Source organism: Bos indicus x Bos taurus, chromosome 17 (genome assembly GCF_003369695.1).
Source record: "Bos indicus x Bos taurus breed Angus x Brahman F1 hybrid chromosome 17, Bos_hybrid_MaternalHap_v2.0, whole genome shotgun sequence".
Lineage (NCBI taxonomy): Eukaryota > Metazoa > Chordata > Mammalia > Artiodactyla > Bovidae > Bos > Bos indicus x Bos taurus.
This window is the reverse complement of record NC_040092.1, coordinates 18,368,131-18,392,666: the sequence shown is the minus strand read 5'-3', so window position 1 is coordinate 18,392,666 and position 24,536 is coordinate 18,368,131. Positions and strand designations below refer to the sequence as shown.

Genomic DNA, 24,536 nt, shown 5'->3' with positions numbered 1-24,536 from the left:
CTGAAGAAATAATATATGTAAACAATTAGCCTGTGATGCCAATTCAGATCTAAAAGCAGCTAGAAATTCTCAAGAAATAAGTGGTTACAGCTATCAGCTCACCCTTTATACTTGAATTATGCTTTTTCAAAGTTGTAAGATTTTTTAAAAAAAGATTACCTAATCTTATAAAGTTATTATTTATAATTACAGCTGAGGTTCAATAAAACTTAGCAGCCTGCCTTTGCCAAAATATACTTGGGTTTTTGTTACAAACAGCTTAGAGATATGTAGATAAGGTAAGAGAGAAGTATGTATGTTGTCAAACATATTTCCAAGTGTCTTTTAGGAGAAAGCGGTTAGTTATAACATTCAATGTAAAAGAACCTCTTTTATGTCCTTAAACTTATTCTACTAAGTCTCCAGTTACATGAAGGTGAATAGGGGAAAAAGCAGTTATAAGGAAGAAACTCAGCAAAAAAACAAAGCTTTCAAAGCACAAAATGAGGATAGTTGTTATAGGCTGTAATGGTTTATTCCAAGTCATAATAATTTAGTCACATAATTTAGTAACAGGGTTGGGGTTGGAGTAGTATTGGCAGAAGACTCACAGGAATGCATAGGAGTCAGGCCCCTTGTATTGTGTCTACAGACTCTCTGTCAGATGGTACCCTGCAATGTGTCTTCTTTTCCCTTAAGATGTTTCTGAGTACTATAAGAAGCTTTAAGTCACTGCTTTTCACAAAAATGGATTTATCTAGTTAACATGAAATAAGGGGGTCAGAGGTTAGGTGGTTTGCCTAAAGTCATATGGCAAGTTGACAGAGAGGTGCTAGAAATAGAGTCTAGGATATTTCAAGATACCAGGGAAGTTCAAGATTGCAAGCCTAAAATAGCAGATTAAGACAAAGTAGTATATTGAAACCTCAAGACAAGATTTCTCTTCAGTTAGAAGGAGAACCAGCAGGTTAATCACAGCACAGAGAAGACAGAAGCATGATGGAAACAACCCCTTCTCACAAAGGTTTCAAATTGAAGGTAAAATTCTACAAAAATGGAAATCTCCATTTACACTGAAAAGAGAAGGCTGATTTTAAATGTGCCTGCTGACTGGGAGGGGGCCTTCTAGTAACCAGAAAGATGCTGGCAATTAGCAGAAACTTAATAACACCCTTTCTGAGAGCCTGCTTAGAAGGCTGGGTAAGTGCCCAAGAAACCATTTAACAAACAAATGGAGCAGCTTGGCCAAAGAACGCTTCACTGGCATGCCATATAAACAAACACTACATATTTGTATATTTTCTAATACAAGATTAACAGGGATCTATACAGACTAATGTAACTGCTAACTGCAAGCAATTGGGCAGTCTATCTGCAACCTGAACTCCCGCAAGTAATCAACTGAGCATTACACGTGGGACCTCAATCCCCTTTCTTCCTCCCTGGGAGAGAATCACTAACCCAATTATACAACCACTTGCTTTTCTTCTTTTATATTTTAGGACCCCTAAATGATACAGCTTTATGTTTCTGAAACGGAAATTTATGGACTCAGACTGGTGGGTGGTATTCTGCAAAGTCATCTTTCTCCTCAACAACATGCTCCTGAGTACTGCATGCAACCTTAACGCATTCTATTTAAAAATGCATTTTCCTCCTATAAATGACTTTAAGGTTGTTCCCAGTTTTCTGCTATTATAAATGAGGTTACTATGAACATTCTTGTACCATCTCTTGATGTGCAAGAGCTTCTCTAGTTCAAGGTAAAGGACCCAGAAGCTGAACTTTTGGGGCATATTATCTATTCATGTTTAACTTTATTCTTTAATTCTAAACTGTTTTCCAAAGTGGCTGTATTTATCTCACGCAGTATTAAGTATTCTGGTGTAGCCTATGGCTTCTCCATCAAACTGTTTAACAGGAAGAGCCTCGGATAAACAGCTGGGCCGGTGATTTTCTTGGTTTTGTTGTTAACCACCTCCTGGGCTTCTTTAAATGTTAGTCGCTCGGTTGTGTCTGACTCTTTGCAAGCCCACCAAGCTTCTGTGTCCATGGGATTCTCCGGCAAGAATACTGGAGTGGACAGCCATTGCCTTCTCCAGGGGATCTTCCAAACCCAGGGATCAAATCTGGGTCTCCAGCATTTCAGGCAGATTCTTTACTGTCTGAACCACCGGAGGGTGGGGAGAGTCGGGGGTGGGTGGGGGGGTGTTTAGAGAGGAAAACACATGGGATATGTACTTACCAAGCAAAGGTACTTTATTTTGCAGCAACTCACAGTAGCTTGTGGTGAGGATACCAATAGGATTACTCGGGACAAACCGTCCTTCTTTTACTAACCGTTCACATGTTCGCATTAAAGTCCCTGAGAACTGAGAAGGATCAACACCATAGTCTCTCCATCCTCCTACACCATCTGCAACTCCTAAAAAATAAAAATAAAAATTTTACATTCAAAAGATAGTCCTAATCAGTGTCTCAGGAATTCTTACCCCGTCTTCCTATTACTAATTTTACTACACACTAGTACATAAATTTACTGTGAAATTCAGAATAAAAAGCAGTCAGGTTTAATGTATTATACACTAATACTACTAAGCCACATTCTCTACTTAGAATCTGATCTGTCATATATTGATGAATAAACACGTGAGCTACCACAGGGTGGCATTGCCTCCCAACCAAAAGGTTGTTTTCAGCAGGATTTTCATCTTTGCACATAACTATTTGTGTTATTAATCTTTGTTGTATTTTATAAGAATGAAAACTGATTTTCTTAAAAAGTGCTGATGCTCCATTTACCATTGCAATGAAAAGAATAAAATACTTAGGAATATATCTACCTAAAGAAACTAAAGACCTATATATAGAAAACTATAAAACACTGGTGAAAGAAATCAGAGAGGACACTAATAGATGGAGAAATATACCATGTTCATGGATTGGAAGAATCAATATAGTGAAAATGAGTATACTACCCAAAGCAATTTATAGATTCAATGCGATCCCTATCAAGCTACCAACGGTATTCTTCACAGAGCAGAATAAATAATTTCACAATTTGTACGGAAATACAAAAAACCTCGAACAGCCAAAGCTATCTTGAGAAAGAAGAATGGAACTGGAGGAAATCAACCTGCCTGACTTCAGGCTCTACTACAAAGCCACAGTCATCAAGACAGTATGGTACTGGCACAAAGACAGAAATATAGATCAAGAGAACAAAATAGAAAGCCCAGAGATAAATCCACGCACATATGGACACCTTATCTTTGACAAAGGAGGCAAGAATATACAATGGATTAAAGACAATCTCTTTAACAAGTGGTGCTGGGAAAACTGGTCAACCACTTGTAAATGAATAAAACTAGAGCACTTTCTAACACCATACACAAAAATAAATTCAAAATGGATTAAAGATCTAAACGTAAGACCAGAAACTATAAAACTCCTAGAGGAGAACATAGGCAAAACACTCTCCGACATACATCACAGCAGGATCCTATATGACCCACCTCCCAGAATACTGGAAATAAAAGCAAAAATAAACAAATGGGACCTAATTAAACTTAAAAGTTCTGCACAACAAAGGAAACTATAAGCAAGGTGAAAAGACAGCCTTCAGAATGGGAGAAAATAATAGCAAATGAAGCAACTGACAAACTACTAATCTCAAAAATATACAAGCAACTCCTACAGCTCAATTCCAGAAAAATAAATGACCCAATCAAAAAATGGGCCAAAGAACTAAATAGACATTTATATATAAATAAATAAATAAATAAAAAGTGCTGATGCTAGTGAGAATACAACTGAGCCAGTTGGCCATCATGAAGAATACCAAAGGCAGCAAACTTTTAACTTCAAATATTGGTCAATAATTGTTAAAGAGAAAACAAAATTAAGAATATATCTTACCCTCTTTGCTCCTCCCTCAGAGACAACCACCATCCTGTACACGGCCACACTGCCCAGCAATAAGTGCCACCACCGTGTGTGGCTAGGAAGCACTAGATATGGGCCTGACTGATGCAAACTGAGAAATGCTCTAAGTATAAAACACACACTGGACTTTTTGAAAACTTATTAGTAAGAAAAAAGGGGTAAAATATCTCATTAATTGACACCAGCAAGGACCCATGAATGATTTCTCTCCTGCTGCTGCTGCTGCTGCTGCTAAGTCACTTCAGTCGTGTCCGACTCTGTGTGACCCCATAGACGGCAGCCTCTGTCCCTGGCATTCTCTAGGCAAGAACACTGGAGTGGGTTGCCATTTCCTTCTCCAATGCATGAAAATTCTTAGGATTTGCTCTTTTATCTTTTAACACCTTTCATATATAACATATAGAAGTGTTAATTATATTTATCATATAATTTAAATTGTATACTACATTCCTGCTGCTGCTAAGTCGCTTCTGTTGTGTCTGACCCTGTGCGACCCCACAGATGACAGCCCACCAGGCTCCCCCATCCCTGGGATTCTCCAGGCAAGAACATTGGAGTGGGTTGCTATTTCCTTCTCCAATGCATGAAAGTGCAAAGTGAAAGGGAAGTTGCTCAGTCGTGTCTGACTCTTAGCGACCCCATGGATTGCAGCCTACCAGGCTCCTCCTATTTAATGTAACTGGAAGTTTGTACCTTCTGATTGCCTTCATTCAATTACCCCTCACCCATTCCTGCCTCTGGTATCCACAAACCTGATTTCTTTTTCTATGAGCTTGTTTCTGAAGTGTAAATTGTATACTACATTCCTGCTGCTGCTAAGTCATTTCAGTCATGTCCGACTCTGTGCAACTCCATAGACGGCAGCCCACCAGGCTTCCCTGTCCCTGGGATTCTCTAGGCAAGAACACTGGAGTGGCTTGTCATTTCCTTCTCCAATGCATGAAAGTGAAAAGTGAAAGTGAAGTCACTCAGTCGTGTCCGACTCTTAGCGACCCCATGGACTACAGCCTACGAGGCTCCTCCTATTTAATATAACTGGAAGTTTGTACCTTCTGATTGCCTTCATTCAATTACCCCTCACCCATTCCTGCCTCTGGTATCCACAAACCTGATTTCTTTTTCTATGAGCTTGTTTCTGAAGTGTAAATGGGCTATATGTATATTTTTTGTACATTCAACTTACACACTTCAAAGAATATATCTGGTACAAAAGTAGCAAGGTGCTTATATATGCATCTCTGAAAAACTGACAACATAAAATGAACACATTACATGTTTCTCTGGTAATGGCACTTAATAAACAGAAGTGGAACACATCTTGAAAAAATAAGAGGAAACAGAGCTGGAAGACAGTAAAGAGGTTGACAAATAACGTATCACTTTGTGGCAGAAACCTTCCCATCTCTTATGACCAACCAACAGGCAAATTTCATGTTTTTTCCCTCCCGCTTTGGCCATGCTTTGTGGTAAGCTTCCCAACCAGGGATTGAACTCATGCCCCCTGCAGTGGAAGCATGAAGCCTTAACCACTAGCTGACAGGGAAGTCACAAGGCAAAATTTCACTTTAGGGCAAAATACAAATTAGTTGATTAGATATATCTGTGATTTGTTTCAAATTATTAGTGGGGTGTGTGTGTGTGTGTGACAGAAGAGTAGATGAAATAAGGCTGGCCATGAATGGATAACTGAAGTTGAATGAGAGATACATTCATCCTTCTATTTTGATATATACTTGAAATTTTCCATTATGTAAAATTTAAACAGTAATAACGATAAGAAAAAAGATCCTTCTGCCTGCCACGTGGAGAGCAAAAGCAGTGAAGGCGTGAGTCTGGAGACAGTCTCAGTGGTTCCGTTAGGAAACAGTGGCAGTGCAGTAAGAGTGCAGGATTTGGGATCCAGTGCAACAAAAGGACTCACAGGTAGACTGATGGGGTGCAGAGAGGCAGGCAGAAAGAGAAGCTTCAGGGATGGCTGAAGTCTACCCTCCCAGTGAGAAGTATCGCTGTTTTTCAGGCAGTTGGAAGGCTATCTAGAAATTCTTACGAAAGTTTAGTGGGAGCTTCTTTTGAGGAATTTTTACTTCACCAGCGGTAAGATTTTTACCACGATTTAAATGCAATAATTTGTGTTAAAACACAGAATGCAATTATAGTCCTTACAACTGCATCTGATGAATCATTCGTTCTTTTCAAACTACTGTTTGCTCAAGGAAAGAATTTCTTTTTAACCAGTCTCTGATCTGAGAGCCACAATTAACTTTAAATACAAACTGGTTTCATCTACAAATGTCCTTCAGAAGAAAACCATTAAAACCTGAGATAATGTTGAGAGTTGATCCTGGCACTCACTAAACAATCTGTCAACGGGTTACAGAGTCTGACCTGGCATAGCCCCTCAACATTAATCAGATATCTCCCAGAATAGAGCATAACCTTTCAGGCACCTGTTTGCTTTTATATGGGAAAAAGAACCCAGGCAAAACTCCATTTGCAAATCTTGTTAGGGGAAAAGGGGATTCAAGAAGCATGTAAACTTTTCAATAAATCTTTGGGGGGAAAAGTCTTAGTACACATACAAAGTTTACTTACACAGAACAAGTTATGTAACAGAAAGAGTTGCATTTGGGATTAGAACCAGGCTAAAACCAGAGTAACCTACATTTGAAACCTAGTTTATTCATATTAGGCAGTTATTTCTACAAGAAAACGAGTATTTCCTCTCTTGCATAAGCAAAAGCTTCAATCCACAATGAGAGCACACTTCCAATTAAATAGTGGAACTGATCCATATATAAAAGGAAATTTCATTGCAGTAAACAACTGTTAAAAGAGAAATAGCATTAGATCTCGAAGACATCAAGCAACAAAGGATAAGAATATCCCTAGGAGCAAACGCTACAATGAACGGTAGGAAACAGAGGTTGAGGCAGGTGCACCCTGCCTCTGGGAAGCTCACCTTCTAGTGGGTAGCTAGACCACTCACTCACAGAACTAGACAAACGGCTCCCACAAACGCTGCTACTGAAGAGTCAAAAGCAAGTGGTTAATGCTCACGGAGCACTGTGAGAGTGGAGCAAGCTTTTACTAGGAAGTGGCATTCAGATCTGGCCCTGGAAGGTAAGTCAGATTCCCACAGGCAGGGAAGGGTAATTAAAGGAAAAGAACAGCAAATTAGGTGCTGCTGGGGCCTGGGTGAGTGGCAGAGAAGTTGAAGTATGCAGTGCAGGAACTAAAGTTGTGGTGGGCCCAAAACTGCAGTCCAAGAACTTTAAGCTTTATGGTATAGACCTGTGCTGTCCAATATGGGCGCCACCATCCATATGTGGTCATTTAGTTTGAAATGTAGCTAGTTTGGTTTGAGATGAGCTGTTAAACATAAAATACACTCTGGAGTCCAAAAACCTAGTACCCCTCAAACTGTAAAATGTCTTAATTTCATGCTGAACATATATTTCAGATATATTGGGTTAAATAAAACATAGTAATTGAAATTAACATCATCCATTTCATTTTTTTTTAATGTGGCTACTAGAAAATTTAAGATTACATATATAGTTTACAGTGTATTTCTACTGAAGAAGACTGCTCTTGACAATAGAAAATATCTAAAGTTTTTGGGTAGAAGTGTAAAATCCAATCTATATTTTAGAAAATGAATCTTGAGAGCAGTGGACAGAACAGATTAAGAGAGGTAAGAAGTCAGGCATCAGCTGTGAGATTTTAGGTTAAAGGTAATGGGAAAAGTAGAATACACAATCACTGGAAATACAAAGAACACAAAGACAACAGGGCTCTACAGCAATACGTTTTGTATCAATTAGTATGAGTGTTGATTTCTGGATTTCAGGAATGAGTATTGATTAGATGATACCCCAATTAGGAGGGGGTAAAAATGCCTTTAGAAGATACTGACTTCTGTCTCAAGAATGCTGATTCTCAGGCACCAGTGGGGTATTTTTGTGGACATGCTCTATATGAAGTTGGGACCTTAGATTCTGCAGCTAGGAAGGCAATCAGGGCCAGATCTTTGACAAAGGTCTAGTACTGACCCCATGGATGCTCAGGGTGAAGAGAGCAAAAAGGTTAAGGAGTTAAGGGGAATTTTATCTTAGGAATAAGAAATGAAATGAAATGTTAGTCACTCAGTCATGTCAGATTCTTTGCCCACTGTCATGGAATTCTCCAGGCAAGAATACTGGAGTGGGTAGCCATTCCCTTCTCCAGGGATCGAATCCAGGTCTCCTGCATTGCAAGCAATTTTTTTTTTTTTTTACCATCTGAGCCGCCAGGGAAGCCCTAGGAATAAGAATTCTTGGCCAAATAGTTCATTTGTGAATTGCATTCTTATTCTAGGCATCAAATTACAAAATCAGATACAACTGATTAAGTTTAAGGAACAGCTAAGAAACCCAATTTGTCAGAATGATATACCAATAATTTCTTTAGAGATGAAGAGAAGTCAAGCTGAAAAGGTGGACAGAAAGGCTTTGAATGCCAAGATAAAGAATGTGCACTGAATACAGAAGCTATTTCCTTTAACTCACTGTAATCATCTTATGTCTCCATTAATAACATTCTGTCAGCCCATGTCTAGTTGAAGTGTTTGCTTTAACCTAAGATCCAATTAAAACCATTATTAGATTAAGATAATGGTTCCATATCTGAAAGAGCTGAGCAAAAGGCTGAGAGCAAACAGCTACAGGACACAGAACATTCCTTTAGTTGTACCAGTTACAATGGGAAATGTCAAGTTTTATGAAGTGGGAAATAGGCAACTAGAGAATATTTATATTTATGATTTTTATAAAATATTTTGCTAAGTTTTCCATAGACTGCTTTTCTACAGTAGGCTTAAAAGAAAGGAGATATACCTCCCATTATTTAAATGTATCTTTTTACAGGAAGAAAATTCTTAAAGTAACACAATTTTCACTTTTTTTAACTGAACACATTTTTGTCTTTGCCTATGGTTATAACCACATAAAAACAAAACTTTGCTGTACTTGAAAAATAAATCACTTAGCTTTTTATTAACTCAAAATTTTACCTTTATTCTAAGCCAAAAGTACAAGGGAAAAAAAGATCTGGTAAGTAAGCTAAAACTGTGGAAGCTTAAAAATCCTCTTTCCAACTGCATATGGCCACCTAACTGTGTAGTTGTAAAAGGCTCACCTTGAACAAGATTTTGAACTAAGTGACCACCACCAGCCTGAGTTTCTCCACCATTCTCCATTATCAGCAAGCAGCACGAGGCTGCCATTCTTCTTAAACTCTTCCTACTATACTCATCTTCAGATCGACATGCGATCAGTTATAAGACATTTTCTAGAACAAAGTGATGCCCCCAAAATAAATACTAAGTTTCAATTTTAATATAAAAATCAGTGAAGAAAAAATGGTCATTTGTTTTTATCCAACAATAGCTCTGACAGAATTTCAAATACTAAGTAGTACCCAAAGGTAATAAGAGTTTTATTCCTTGCATCTTTGATGATCTCAAGGCCTTTTACATTGAACCTCATACTCTCTAATGAAGCAAGACGGTTCTACAGGGATTGTTTCCTTCTACAGGGATTGTTTCTCCACCAGTGAAACACACCTCCTATCTACTAGAATGGGTACTTGATAGTGAACTGAAACTCTAGAGGAGAAACTAAGTATCTGGCTGGATCACAAGAGTTGAATAATAAAAGCAGCAGGAGACCCTCTGTACCCAACAGATAAGGATATCTGGTTTTACCCTTTCTGCAGTGAGTGCTCATTTAATGAGGAACTGGTTAGGCAGTATCTATTGCAGTGCTACAGCTGGCTTCTTTTCAGATGTTGAGGGTCTTCTTCAAATACGAGATCTAGTGCTCTCAGAGCCAACACTATTTGTGGAGAGACATCACAACCTGAAGCATTATAACTAGAGAAAAATGAGAACAGAGTACAAACTCACTTTCTAGCAAATGTAACAGATCACACTTGTATCAACAATCCTGAAGCCTCAACTATTTGGGCATTAAGAACACTCCCCTGTGATTCAGGACTGTGAAATGTATCTGCAAATAATTATCCCAAAGGGAACAAAAAGAAGAATTACTGGAAAAATGTATTTAAGAGTTGATTTATTCAAAGAAGTACAATTTGCTTTGACTAAAACTCCTTTCAGTTCTCTAGAGGTGAAATTACATAGATTATGACATCCTTCCTGCTTTAACAAGCAAGTGATATATTCCCTTTGCAAGGTTTCTCCAAAGTAACCACTATGCATCAGTCACGATGAAACATGCATCTTCGAATTCTCCAGATACCAAGTCTACGTCAAGAACTCAAGATCTCTAAGTAAAACAGCTAACTCAAAGCTGAGGTAATAAAGCTGAAAGGATGGAAGAATGGTTCAAACCCTATGATAAAATGTGTGAAAAGGGAACCTGTCAGCAAAACTCAAATTTTGCTAAAGAAATAGTACTGTCTAGAACAGTTAACAAAGCTCAAAAATGGACTCAAAGGAGGAATAAATGATCTATTTTATGTTTTAGAATTCTAAAGAAAATAGCTATTCCTTTCTAGCTCAGCAAACATGAAATTACTCAATAATTAATCAAATTAAAATGCACACACATACATATATACATTTACACCTGCTGTCCAGAATAATTCATTAGTTAGAGATTGTAATCTCCAGATGATTAGGAAATGACAGCATGAAGGCAAAGAAACTCAAAGTCAACTTTTTTAAAAGAAAAAATGTTCTTTTCTCTAACTTCCTTTACCTCTTCTGTTTAAATACCAAATATTTAATGTGGAATCATGTGTTTGGACTTAACTGTGGCTGAGGACCTTGGGTATCTTAAAAGTTGAGGGTGAAGTCACAGATAAAGGTCACTTCACTCTTTTCTGAGCTGCAATAGTATCTTAATCAAATGCTAAATGCTGTTGGCAATGCTTTTTGGACAGGAAGAAGCAACAGACAAATCATCTGGGTGTGGGGGGTCACACTGATTTTAAGTTATGAACAGTAGACACAGGGCCCTTAGTGTGTTACAGAATTAATGGCTTCTATTAAAGCAAAAAGGCAAAATGGCTGTCTGGGGAGGCCTTACAAATAGCTGTGAAACGAAGAGAAGCGAAAAGCAAAGGAGAAAAGGAAAGATATAAACATCTGAATGCAGAGTTCCAAAGAATAGCAAGAAGAGATAAGAAAGCCTTCCTCAGCAATCAATGCAAAGAAATAGAGGAAAACAACAGAATGGGAAAGACTAGGGATCTCTTCAAGAAAATCAGAGATACCAAAGGAACATTTCATGCAAAGATGAGCTCAATAAAGGACAGAAATGGTATGGACCTAACAGAAGCAGAAGATATTAAGAAGAGATGGCAAGAATACACAGAAGAACTGTACAAAAAAGATCTTCACGACACAGATAATCACGATAGTGTGATCACTGACCTGGAGCCAGACATCCTGGAATGTGAAGTCAAGTGGGCCTTAGAAAGCAGCACTACAAACAAAGCTAGTGGAGGTGATGGAATTCCAGTTGAGCTATTCCAAATCCTGAAAGATGATGCTGTGAAAGTGCTGCACTCAGTATCTCAGCAAATTTGGAAAACTCAGCAGTGGCCATAGGACTGGAAAAGGTCAGTTTTCATTCCAATCCCAAAGAAAGGCAATGCCAAAGAATGCTCAAACTACCGCACAATTGCACTCATCTCACACGCTAGTAAAGTAATGCTCAAAATTCTCCAAGCCAGGCTTCAGCAATATGTGAACCGCGAACTTCCTGATGTTCAAGCTAGTTTTAGAAAAGGCAGAGGAACCAGAGATCAAATTGCCAACATCCGCTGGATCATAGAAAAAGCAAGAGAGTTCCAGAAAAACATCTATTTCTGCTTTATTGACTATGCCAAAGCCTTTGACTGTGTGGATCACAATAAACTGTGGAAAATTCTTCAAGAGATGGGAATACCAGACCACCTGATCTGCCTCTTGAGAAATCTGTATGCAGGTCAGGAAGCAACAGTTAGAACTGGACATGGAACAGACTGGTTCCAAATAGGAAAAGGAGTTCGTCAAGGCTGTATATTGTCACCCTGTTTATTTAACTTATACGCAGAGTACATCCTGAGAAACGCTGGACTGGAAGAAACACAAGCTGGAATCAAGATTGCCGGGAGAAATATCAATAACCTCAGATATGCAGATGACACCACCCTTATGGCAGAAAGTGAAGAGGAACTCAAAAGCCTCTTGATGAAAGTGAAAGTGGAGAGTGAAAAAGTTGGCTTAAAGCTCAACATTCAGAAAACGAAGATCATGGCATCCGGTCCCATCACTTCATGGGAAATAGATGGGGAAACAGTGGCTGACTTTATTTTTCTGGGCTCCAAAATCACTAGAGATGGTGACTGCAGCCATGAAATTAAAAGACGCTTACTCCTTGGAAGGAAAGTTATGACCAACCTAGATAGCATATTCAAAAGCAGAGACATTACTTTGCCAACAAAGGTTCGTCTAGTCAAGGCTATGGTTTTTCCTGTGGTCATGTATGGATGTAAGAGTTGGACTGTGAAGAAGGCTGAGCGCCGAAGAATTGATGCTTTTGAACTGTGGTGTTGGAAAAGACTCTTGAGAGTCCCTTGGACTGCAAGGAGATCCAACCAGTCCATTCTGAAGGAGATCAGCCCTGGGATTTCTTTGGAAGGAATGATGCTGAAGCTGAAACTCCAGTACTTCGGCCACCTCATGCAAAGAGTTGACTCATTGGAAAAGACTCTGATGCTGGGAGGGATTGGGGGCAGGAGGAGAAGGGGACGACAGAGGATGAGATGGCTGGATGGCATCACTGACTCAATGTATGTGAGTCTCAGTGAACTCCGGGAGTCGGTGATAGACAGGGAGGCCTGGCGTGCTGCGATTCATGGGGTCGCAAAGAGTCGGACATGACTGAGCGACTGATCTGATCTGATTAAAGCTGAGGATTTTCCGTTTCTAGATATTAGGAAATGTTACACAATGCCTAATAAATTAACGTTTAAGTAAAAAAATAACAGCAATGAAAGTCCAGCCATCTGATGTGTGCCTTGTACTGGCCCTTTAAGTTAACAGAAAAATTTTCCTTCTATTTATAAGATTAGATCTAGAATTTTGGTCTTAAAGGTTAACCTAATATTCATAACAATTAAGCCATAGACTTCTCTGGTGGCTCAGTGATAAAGAATGTGTCTGCCAATGCAGGAGACGGGCGGGGAGCAGGGGAGTGTTCAATCCCTGGGTTAGGAAGATTCCCTGGAGAAAGAAGTGGCAACCCACTCCACCGTTCTTGCCTGGGAAATCCCACGGACAGAGAAGCCTGCGGGCTACAGTCCAAGGGGTTGCAAAGATTCAGACATGACTTAGGAACTAAACGACACCCAAAGAGGATACTATTTTACCCCCTACTTTCTTCACCCCTCTATAAAAATAACAGCTGTTTTTTACTAAAATACCACCCTCTGGGAGAGGTCAAGTCACATGCAACCCTGGCAATAAATGCCTTTTTTTTTTTTTAATTAACAAGTGAAAACAATTCTTTTGATTAAGGCTGCCAAATGAGGAACTGACCCTTAATTTCTGAATGCTAATTATGTTTTCAATATATTGTTGAAAACAATATATTGTTCAATTAAGTAATGACCTTCAGGTGGCAAAACAAGTAATTTTTTTCTTCTTTTTATTTTCCATACTTTCTCATTTTTTCAGTAATGAGTACATGTTACCTTTAAGGGAGAAATGATAAACTATACAAATTCAGTGAGAACTGCATTTTACACTTACATTAAATAGTAAAGCTATTCAACATTTTATTGAGTATTTCCTATATGTAAAACATTGTGGTGAAAGGGAGCCAAAGGGATTTACATATACTAAAAGATTTCCTGCCCAGAGGAACTTAAAATCAAGTGCTGTGATGGGGGGAGTAGGGTTGAGAGGCTTAAGATAACCGGCTATAAAAAAAAATAAAAATAAAAAATAAATATGCACCACTAAAACCAAAACTAAAGAAGATCAGATTACATCCGGCTGAAGAAATCAGCAAAGTATTCACGGAGAGGTGTCTGATTTGAGCCTGCAAAGATGAAAATACAAGTTGTGCAAGAGGAGGCTGAGGAGAGAGGCATTTCAGACAGCTCCCTGTGATTTTTACTAATAAGAATAAAGTACAAGTAATAAAGGTGAGAGAGCAGAGAAATCTCGCCTTCGGGTAAACACCTATCATCCCCCTACCACGAACTTCTAACCTGCAATTAGCCAAACAATGCACTGTGGGAGTTAAGGCATCTGGGAGGTCCCTCAGAAGCAAAGGGCTGGCCTGAGGCCACCAAAGTTCCAGAGGCCCACTGACAGTTCAGCAAGGCTCACTGAGGTCTTTCTCTGTTTTAATCAGGGGGCTTTTCTCAATTATTAGCCTAGAAATAGTTATAACTAACTGATGCTTTCGAACTGTGGCGCTGGAGAAGACTTTTGAAAGTTCCTAAGACAGCAAGAAGATCAAACAAGTCAATCTTAAAGGAAATCAACCTTGAATATTCACTGGAGACTGATGCTGAAGCTCCAATACTTTGGCCACCTGATGCAAAGAGCCAACTCATTGGAAAAGACTCAGATGCTGGGAAAGACTGAGAGCAGGAAAAGGGGGCGACAGGGGATGAGTCGGATGGATGGTATCATCCACTCAGTGGATCTGAGTTTGAGCAAACTCCCAGAGATGGTGAAAGTCAGGGAAGCCTGGCATGCTGCAGTCCATGGGGTCACAGAGAGTTGGACATGACTGAGCAACTTAACAATAAAGGGCTTCCCTTCTGGCTCAGCTGGTAAAGAATCTGCCGGCAATGTGGGAGACCTGAGTTTGATCCCTGGGTTGGGAAGAGCCCCTGCAGAAGGCAAAGGCTACCCACTCCAGTATTCTGGCCTGGAGAATTCCACGGAGTGTATAGTTCATGGGATCGCTAAGAGTCAGAAACGACTGGGTGACTTTCAAAAAAAAATAGTACTTAGACCCAACAAAGATTATCTCAGTAAAACATGTGTCTGACTCTTTGCAACCCCACGGACTGTAGCCTACCAGGCTCCTCTGTCCATGGAATTTTCCAGGCAAGAGCTGGAGTGGGTTGCCAATCTCCCTCTCCAGGGGATCTTCCTGACCCAGGGATCGAACCTGGGTCTCCGGCATTGCAGGCAGACGCTTTACCATCTGAGCCACCAGGGAATCCCTTAAAGTTTTAAGTGATCATTTCTGGCTTCAAAGTCATTATAAACACACTGGGCAAGGGCACAGGCTTCAGAGTCAGATCTGGGTTCAAATTCCAGATGAGGTGTACTAAGGGCACCCTGGGTAGCACTTTGAGCCTCATTATCTTCACCTATAAATGGGAATCAACTCATGAACATCAAGTCCTGGTGTGAGGGAACAGGGATAATGGTGTAAAGATTGCCTCATTACAGTGCTCAGCTCATGGCCAATACGCAGTAAATGAGTGTTATGCCTCTCTTTAAAAAGGCCAAGTTATAGACTCTGTATATAGACTCTGCAGCCATCAGAAGAAAAAAGAGTTCTTTGGTCAGTGTCGGCTGCAAGTTTGACAAACACTGGACTATGATTTCAATCAAAAGACAATTCCCACTCATGAATAACATCTAAAAGATGAGTGGTCCATTCAGCTTTCCCAGCCACACATCCACCACCATTCAATATTCCATTAAACATTTAACAGCAACATTTTCAAGCACCAAGGAACAAATCTGTATTTGTCTCCAAAAAATACACAAAGATTCACCTGCATCTTGAGGAAATAAACTAGCTTTCTTTTTCCAGAAATGACTCTTAAGTTTTAACAAATCTCTCTTAAGCACCTGCTGCCTAAATGTTTCAAGGTTCACACCTCGAAATTTATCATTTTAAATGGGGAATCTTATAACAACTACTAACACATAGATGTTAGTGGACCTAATGATCTCCTGAGCCTATCATGGTAACAGCAACGACTCTATCGTAACTTTCCTCTCCTTATTGTGACCCCCTTCAGGGCTGAGACTTTCTCATACTGGTAACATCTTTCATTCCCGAGTGCTAGCGGGGTTCCCGGCACAACAGTTCTGAATTCCTGCTGCACACTGAGATGACCTGTGGAACCCAAGCCCCACCTATGGAACCAGTAGGCCCAGGGTAAGCCTGGGCCTTGTAACAAAGTATAAAAATCCAAACCCCCAAGAGATTCTAACAAGACTCAGCTTCTTCCTCACACTAAGGACTCCATAAAGACCAGATGGACACATGCATGCCCAAGCCAAATGACTGTGCCTCTGAAATGCCTCTTCTACCAATCAATTCCGTTTTCAATTTCCAAAGTCAACTCTTTTCTTGCATTTCCTAACCCAATTACAGGCAGCCAAACCCAGCCACACTTCCAGGCTTGAAACCTTAAAGAAACTTCTAGAAGGTAACACCTCAAAATCAACTCCAATTTCTCTTTCTCCTTCACCCTCTTTGTCCAATTATCATTAAGTCCTGTTGATTCTATGTCTGCATTGTGCCTGAAGCCCAGCTACTTCCCAGTGTCCCTAGTTAAACCCCATTCTAGTTCAGACCATTTCAGGAGCTTCCTAATTGGGCTTTTGCCTTCTGAGCTCTCATTATATCCTCTATACCTTTTTTTTAAACAAGACTGCTATGTCCATATTATATTTCTTGTCAAATACCTTCCATGTATATACTTATTTACTTGTTTTTCTAAGAACATTCTCTAGAAGAATATATAAGAAACTGATATCACTGGTTTCTTCTGGGAGAGGAACTTCTGCAGCTAGGAGACAAGGAAGGGTGAGAGGGAAACTTTACTGTATGCATACTTTTGAATTTTTAATATCTTCTGCATTTTGTACCATCCAAATGTGTTGTTTCTTCAAAAACAATCAAACTAAACCCAAATCAACAAAAGCAAAAACATCTACAGCTTTCTACCAACACCGAAAAACAAGACGACACCCAACATGGCAACTGTGACCTTTGACAACTTGGTCTTAATCTGCTTTTTAACATCAATTCTCAGTCATCTCCACCTTGCCAGCACAAACTACTCTCTAGGCTCAAAACAGCTGTGTTTGGGAAGTCTTCTGTGCCTCTGCTGATCACTCAATCTGGAGAGCCTTACCAATCCCCTCACTTTGCTCAATTTATTGAAAAACCGATCTCTGGAACCCCGACTCCATGCTTCCACATCTCCTAACGTGTATGCATTCTTTCATATGTGCATATGTGAACTTCTCCAAGGGGCTATGAAACTTCAGAGCCGAAACCTGTTTTGTTCTTGGGTCTTTTCCACAGCATCTGTCAGGGACTAACAGCAAACAACCAGTAAACAATGAATTCAGTTGACTGTACTGGTAAGTTAGAATATTGAAATTCTTGTATACCAACTTTCACCTGAGCACTTCAAAGAGAGAATTAATCCACTGGGGGTGGGGGAGAGGGATAAACTGGGAGACTGGGATTGACATATACACACTACTAAAATAGATAACTAATAAGAACTTAATAAGAACTTACTGTATAGCACAGGGAACTCTACTCAATACTTTGTAATGGCCTGTATGAGAAAAGAATCTAAAGAAAGAGTGTGTATATATATAAAAGTGATACACTTTGCTGTACACCTAAAACTACATTGTAAATCAACTTTATTCCAAGGAAAATTTTAAAAAGAGAGAGGAAATGAGCGCATTACCTCATCCTACAGCTGCACAAGGTGTCGTGCCCTCCTCTCACAGAACCTTAAACTGAGCCTGAATGGAAAGACACGTGAAAAGGAGTCTTGCAGATGACACAGCTCCCAGCATTCTTTGCCACTAATTGGCTGTAGGACACTGACCAAATAACTTCTCTAAACTTTCGTTTTCTCAACTGTGAAATAAAGGGCAGGAGGACAAATTCTCTGCAGAGTTCCTTTTTCTAAGATTCTAAGTCACAATGTGCGGATCACAATACACTGTGGAAAATTGTGAGAGAGATGGGAATACCAGACCACCTGACCTGCCTCTTGAGAAATCTGTATGCAGGTCAGGAAGCAACAGTTAGAACTGGACATGGAACAACAGACTGGTTCCAAATAGGAAAAGGAGTACATCAAGGCTGTATATTGTCACCCTGCTTATTTAACTTCTATGCAGAGTACATGATGAGAAACGCTGGGCTGGAGGAAGCACAAGCTGGAATCAAGATTGCCGGGAGAAATATCAATAACCTCAGATATGCAGATGACACCACCCTTATGGCAGAAAGTGAAGAGGAACTCAAAAGCCTCTTGATGAAAGTGAAAGTGGAGAGTGAAAAAGTTGGCTTAAAGCTCAACATTCAGAAAATGAAGATCATGGCATCCGGTCCCATCACTTCATGGGAAATAGATGGGGAAACAGTGGCTGACTTTATTTTTCTGGGCTCCAAAATCACTGCAGATAGTGACTGCAGCCATGAAATTAAAAGATGCTTACTCCTTGAAAGAAAACTCATGACCAACCTAGATAGCATATTGAAAAGCAGAGACATTACTTTGCTAACAAAGGTCCGTCTAGTCAAGGCTATGGTTTTTCCAGTGGTCATGTATGGATGTGAGAGTTGGACTGTGAAGAAAGCTGAGCACCAAAGAATTGATGGTTCTGAACTGTGGTGTTGGAGAAGACTCTTGAGAGTCCCTTGGACTGCAAGGAGATCCAACCAGTCCATCCTAAAGGAGACCAGTCCTGGGTGTTCATTGGAAGGACTGACGTTGAAGAGGAAACTTCAATACTTTGGACACATGATGCGAAGAGCTGACTCATTTGAAAAGACCCTAATGTTGGGAAAGACTGAGGGCAGGAGGAGAAGGGGACGACAGAGGATGAGATGGTTGGATGGCATCACTGACTCGATGGACATGGGTTTGGGTGGACTCCAGGAGTTGGTGATGGACAGGGAGGCCTGGCGTGCTGCAGTTCATGGGGTCGCAAAGAGTCAGACATGACTGAGCAACTGAACTGAACTGAAGTCACAATGCAAGACAAGGGAGCCTGTTTTAGAAACTCTATAAAATAAAAGTTAACAGGCACATACTAAGTCACTTTAGCCAAGTCCAATTCTTTGCAACCCTATAGATGGTAGCCCGCCAGACTCCTCTGTCCACAGGATTCTCCAGGCAAGAATACCAGAGTGGGCTGCCATGTCCTTCTCCACGGTATCTTCCTGACCCAGGGATAGAACTCATATCTCTTATGTCTCCTGAAATGGCAGGTGGGTTCTTTACCACTAGCGCCACCTGGAAAGAATATTACATTTACTGTATGAACTAGTTTTGAAGCAAACATTCCATTGCAGGCTTCTCAATTTATCCTTTCCCATTAGTATACCACCTCATGTATGTTTTCAGAGAATTACAATAATGATTTAGAAAAACAATGTCCCATGTCCTTTTACTTCAGTTTTAACCACCTGACTAGAATGTTGAGGAAGTTTTTTTCTCCTTTAAGCCACTGACAAAAATGAAGGCCAACTATTTTTCAATTTGAAATTCTGATAAAATAAAAGATAGCTATAGATTAACTAGCTTCACTGAATTCAGACAATCTGTAAATTATTTAATATATATGTGTAGAATTTATTCATAAAACACACCAAAGACCATTAATTGTTCAGTGAATTCAGTGTACATGAACAAGAAAACTAAAATGAATGTGGCTTCTCAAGAATTAAGAAGTGGATTTTTAAAAACAATACATGCAAAAGACATCTCTGTTTATACTTTCTCATTTCATAGCAACACTGATGACCATACTGCCAATTAGCATTCAACCTAGAGGCCATGAACCGTTTTCTTGTGTAAATAGTTTAAATCTATTTTCTAATCCAAAACTGCTACCCAAACACTGATGTCAAAACAGAAGCACTCCTTGTTTGCTTCATTCAGCATAGCTAACCTTTTGCATCTACCTCAAATGACAGCACAGACTACTGTGATAAGTCAGAAACCTACTGGAGACAGCATCCTTGAAAGATCAAAATGTACAGTCACAGTAGTACAAAACGAAAGAAGTTCCCTCACCATGAAGGAACAAGCAAAAAGAAATGAGTAAAAGAAAAATCAGTGCAAAAATGTGTTGGAACTGGCTTGAGTCAAAATAGTACTCAGTCGCTAAACAGAAAGCACTCTTTGTAGTAAGTCACTTTTGTAGTCTCTGGCAAAGTTTTTGCAGTCATTTTGTAGTCCGTGGGATTCATACCAACAATTCAATCAATTCTAGAACTATTCACCAGCTACAAACTTATTCACCTCAAAAATAACTGTTTAAGAACCTAGCAAATTCATAAATTTTTAAATGTGACAGGCTCAAGGTCAACAATAAGCTTATATACATTTTAATTTTTACTTATTTATTTTTGTTGCTCTGGGTCTTCTTTGCTTTGCACGGGTTTTCTCTAGTCGCTGTGAGCGGGGGCTACTCTAGTTGCAGTGCACAGGCTTCTCGTGTTGCAGAGCACGGGCTCTAGGCACTCGGGCTTCAGCAGTTTTGACCCAAGGGCTTGGTAATTGTAGTTTGAGGGCTCTAGAGCTCAAGCTCAGTGGCTGTGGCGCAGGGGCTTAGTGCTCCACAGCACATGGTATCTTCCTAGACCAGGGATCGAACCTGTGTTCCTTGTACTGGCAGACAAATTCCCATCCACTGCACCACCAGGGAGGTTCCAACAATAAGCTTACTAATAAGAGTAATTTCATAACCACTGGAAAGGTATGAATTTGTATAACTTTTTTGGAGGGACCTACACTACTATTTAAATCAGAAGCCTTTCAAAAGTTCACAGCCTTAGACTCAGGAACTCCTCTTCAAGGCATTTATCCTAAGGAAATATTCAAATGTAGAGATATTTACTCTAGTGTTACTTGTAACAGAAAATTGGAAATAATCTAAATAACTAAAAATAGAAGACTTCATGGGCTATATATGCAGTAAAATATACCTACGATTATTAGTATGGAAATATGTTCATGTTACATTACTTATTAATAACATTACAGAGCAGAATATATAGTAACCTGATTTTATTTGTTAATTTGTATACATACAAGTGTATATACACAAAAGTTAGAGGAAACCACACTGACTGTAACTGAGTTATAAGTTACAAGTACTTCATACTGTGTTTTTGAGAACATGTGTTGCTTTTTATAAGCACAAAACAAAATCATTTATTTAAAAGCACTAGATTCAAAAGAGAAAACTTAGGTTCAAGTCCCAGCTCTGATACTAGCTGTACTAACCTTACGGATGAGTCAACTTTATAGATGAGTAAACAGACACAGATTAAGCAGAGATAAGAGCAACTATCTCATAGTTTAAAAGATTAAATAAGATAAAACATAAAAAATTTTATTGGAAAGAGAAGTGACACATTTGGAGAAGTTGAAGTAGGTCTTTAAAATATGATCCAAGTGAAAATTATATTGAGAATACTTTTTCTTTTTTCTCTCATTTTCTTTTATTCTGTTAAAAATTCTAGTTTGATAGTGAAAAAGAATCGGACTATGAGCTATTTTAAAGAATTAAGGAAGAATTGGTATTGATTATATAGTATTTAAGGACAAATTATATATTTTGCTGTTTATGGTAGTAACTCACTGAATAAAATAAGTAATTGGCCAACATTAAGTATATTTCCAACACAGAAGGGTTCAAAACATTGCATTATAAACTCTTTTGGGAAATGTATCTAAAGGGTTTTTTTTTTTTTAAGTTCTGTTCTTATTCTACTTTTTGTTTGGCTGTATTTTTATTTTCAGATAGATTAATAAATCTGGCAGCTGATTTCTGCAAAAAAAAAAAAAAAATACACTGTAAAATCTAAAGCACTGAATAAAGCACTGGTAAGTTGAATCATACTTTGTGTCAGATATTGAACAATTAGGAGAAAACAGAATGAAGTATCTTCACTCTTTAAAGAAAAGTTTCTGCTCCTTCACTGCCCCACCCCCACCACCACAGCATTCCCCTAAAATCCAGTTTGGGATCCCATTCAAAAGTGTTTAGCATCTTTAAAATTTTAAACTGGAAGATAGGTGCCACTTGTCAACTCAAGTTTAAATGCGTAAGTGTGTGTTATCAGCCCAATGCCTTCTGCAGTGTGTCAGTTTCTGCAAAAAATGCGTTGATTTATGATGAACTGTGTGAACGGTTTAATAACAGGAAACAAATGCTTTTAGATCTCAGAGAGATAGAAAACAGATTTTAAAAATATTTGACAACTCTCAAACAAGACAGATAACTGAATTTAATACAAATGACAAAAATTAGGATATGGGTAACCAGTTCTTAAAATGAGACCAAAAGTTAACACTAGCTTTGAAAGGCAAACTTAGAAAGCACACCATTCTTCAACTGACAGAAAAGTAAAACTTCTTTAGACAGAACAAACTGGCAACTTACTTTTCCAAAGCATTTTCCTGAAAATTCTGACTTAAAGTCCCAGTTAAGGCCTCTCTAAAAGGCACAGAGACCTTTATAAAATGAATTTGACATTTAGTTTGAACTTGACATAAGCGTTTATTCAAAGGACATGGTTGTAGGTCAAATACTCTGACCTGGTGTAGTGGTTCTTGAGTCACAGGAGTACAAACTCCGTTTGGACACTGTTGCAACCATTCAGGTCATGTATTGGCCAGTTTCAGAAAGCAGGGCTAAAGTTCAGGAACAGCCTCCTCTAATCCAGGTTCCCTCAACTCCTCTCCCCCCAAAACACCCACAGCACAGCCAGCTAATATCTACCTCTTACCTTCTGCTACAATTTAAAACCTTTTAACAAAAGTATATTTTCTAAAAAGTATTAAGTCATGCATTTAAAATGCAACTACTTGCTCTATTAAAAAAAAAAAAAATTCATCCAGATTCCTTTAAGGAGATTATTAACAAATTGAGAGAGAAGCTGGTAAGTTAGGAAAATTTAAAACCTAAGCTTGAGAATTCCTAGATTAGAGACTGACTAAAAGAAAAGTAGCTCTCTCAGACAGTGTAACAAATGAGAAAACGACTTTAAAAATACACCTTATACCTTATGAAAAGTACAATATACCTATGTAGCAAAATGAGAAAAATATCAGTGAACAGGATTTAAGAAACAAACAGCAAAATTCCTCTGTTAACCCTGTAATCTATTACAGAATGAGAGAATACCATGAAGAGTCGAAGACCAACTAATCAGTGGCTATTTTTTCGTCTGCAGCTTCTTAAACCCTGCTGTTTTTACGAGTCCTGGAAGGCTCTTTTACTGAGCCAACAATTCTCATACTTCCTTAACATTCCACAATTTTCTCTCGAAAGCAAATAGATTATTATGAAATCTAGCATATTTAAAGTACTGATTGATCTCAGAACATATATATCTGATTGCTGACATTTAAAAAATATTCCCCCTCTAGTAATAATTATATTAGAACTATATAAAATAGATATATAAAGACAACTATATTGCTCACAGTTACAGAGTTGTAATATGACTAGCAATTTCATTTCTTGGTATATACCCAAGAGAACAGAAAATATGTTTACAAAAAAACTTATACATAAATGTGTCATAGCAGCTGTATTCACAACAGCCCAAAAGTGGAAACAACACAGGGTCCATTAACAGATTTTTTTAAATGTGGCATACCCATATCAGAATATTCGGCCATAAAAAGGAATATACACTACAGTGTAAGTAAATCTTCTAGTACTGCTTCTGTTTTATATTTTGGGGTTTTTTTGGCCATGAAGCATGTGGGATCTTGGCTCCCTGACCAGGGCCTGAACTGGCATCTTCTGCATTGGAAGGCAAAGTCCTAACCACTGGACTGCCAGGAAATCCCAATATGGGTAAATTTTAAAAATTTTATGCTGAGTGAAAAACGTAAGACACCAAAGACCACGTACTACATGATTTCATTCACCTGAAATGCCCAAAATAGACCCTTCTGTAAGAGTGTCAGAATCTACTTTCTGTTGCCAGGGGCCGAGGGAGGGGAGCTGGGAAGTGACTAATCGTTAGGGGTTTTCTTGTAGGGTGATGAATACGTTCTGGAACTAGTTAGTGGCAGTGGTTGCACAACCTTATGAATGTTGTGTTACTGAACTTTTCACTTTAAACAGTGCATGTCATGGCAGGTGAACTGTATATTAAAAAAAAAATTCAGTCAGGGTCATGTTGGCTGAATGTTGACAGTTAGGTCAGGTTGAATTCTGACTGTCAGAAAATTATGACTATATAAATGATGAGACTGGTTTCCTGACACAGCTTGAAATCTAGATAAGGGAAATTCAAAAGAGGGCTTCTTGAAAGGCTGAAATTAGCACTCCTCCAAGGTGACTAGTACTTTGTTAAAAAGGCAACTCACTTTCAGATATAGAACTTTTTGATCAAGTATATCAAAATTACTATGACTGTTGGAAAACATCATTCTACCTAAATAAAACTTTTATCTTTATATTGTTCAAGTAATCCTCATTCTTTAAGACAACTACTTTTTATTTTAAAAAAATAATTTTTTTTTTGGTCATCCTGAGTGATTCACAGGATCCTAGTTCCCTGACC

General features: G+C 38.8%; 1 protein-coding gene across 1 annotated transcript in view; it reads right to left on the bottom strand.

The window, feature by feature from the left end:
• The window catches only part of PPTC7 (PTC7 protein phosphatase homolog), a 45,253-nt gene that overhangs the window by 12,952 nt on the left and 7,765 nt on the right, over positions 1 to 24,536 (bottom strand). Inside the window, exon 2 of the mRNA XM_027566800.1 lies at positions 2,225 to 2,404. Within this exon, the coding sequence (XP_027422601.1) occupies positions 2,225 to 2,404 (180 nt within the window). The remainder of the gene's footprint in view (positions 1 to 2,224; positions 2,405 to 24,536) is intronic.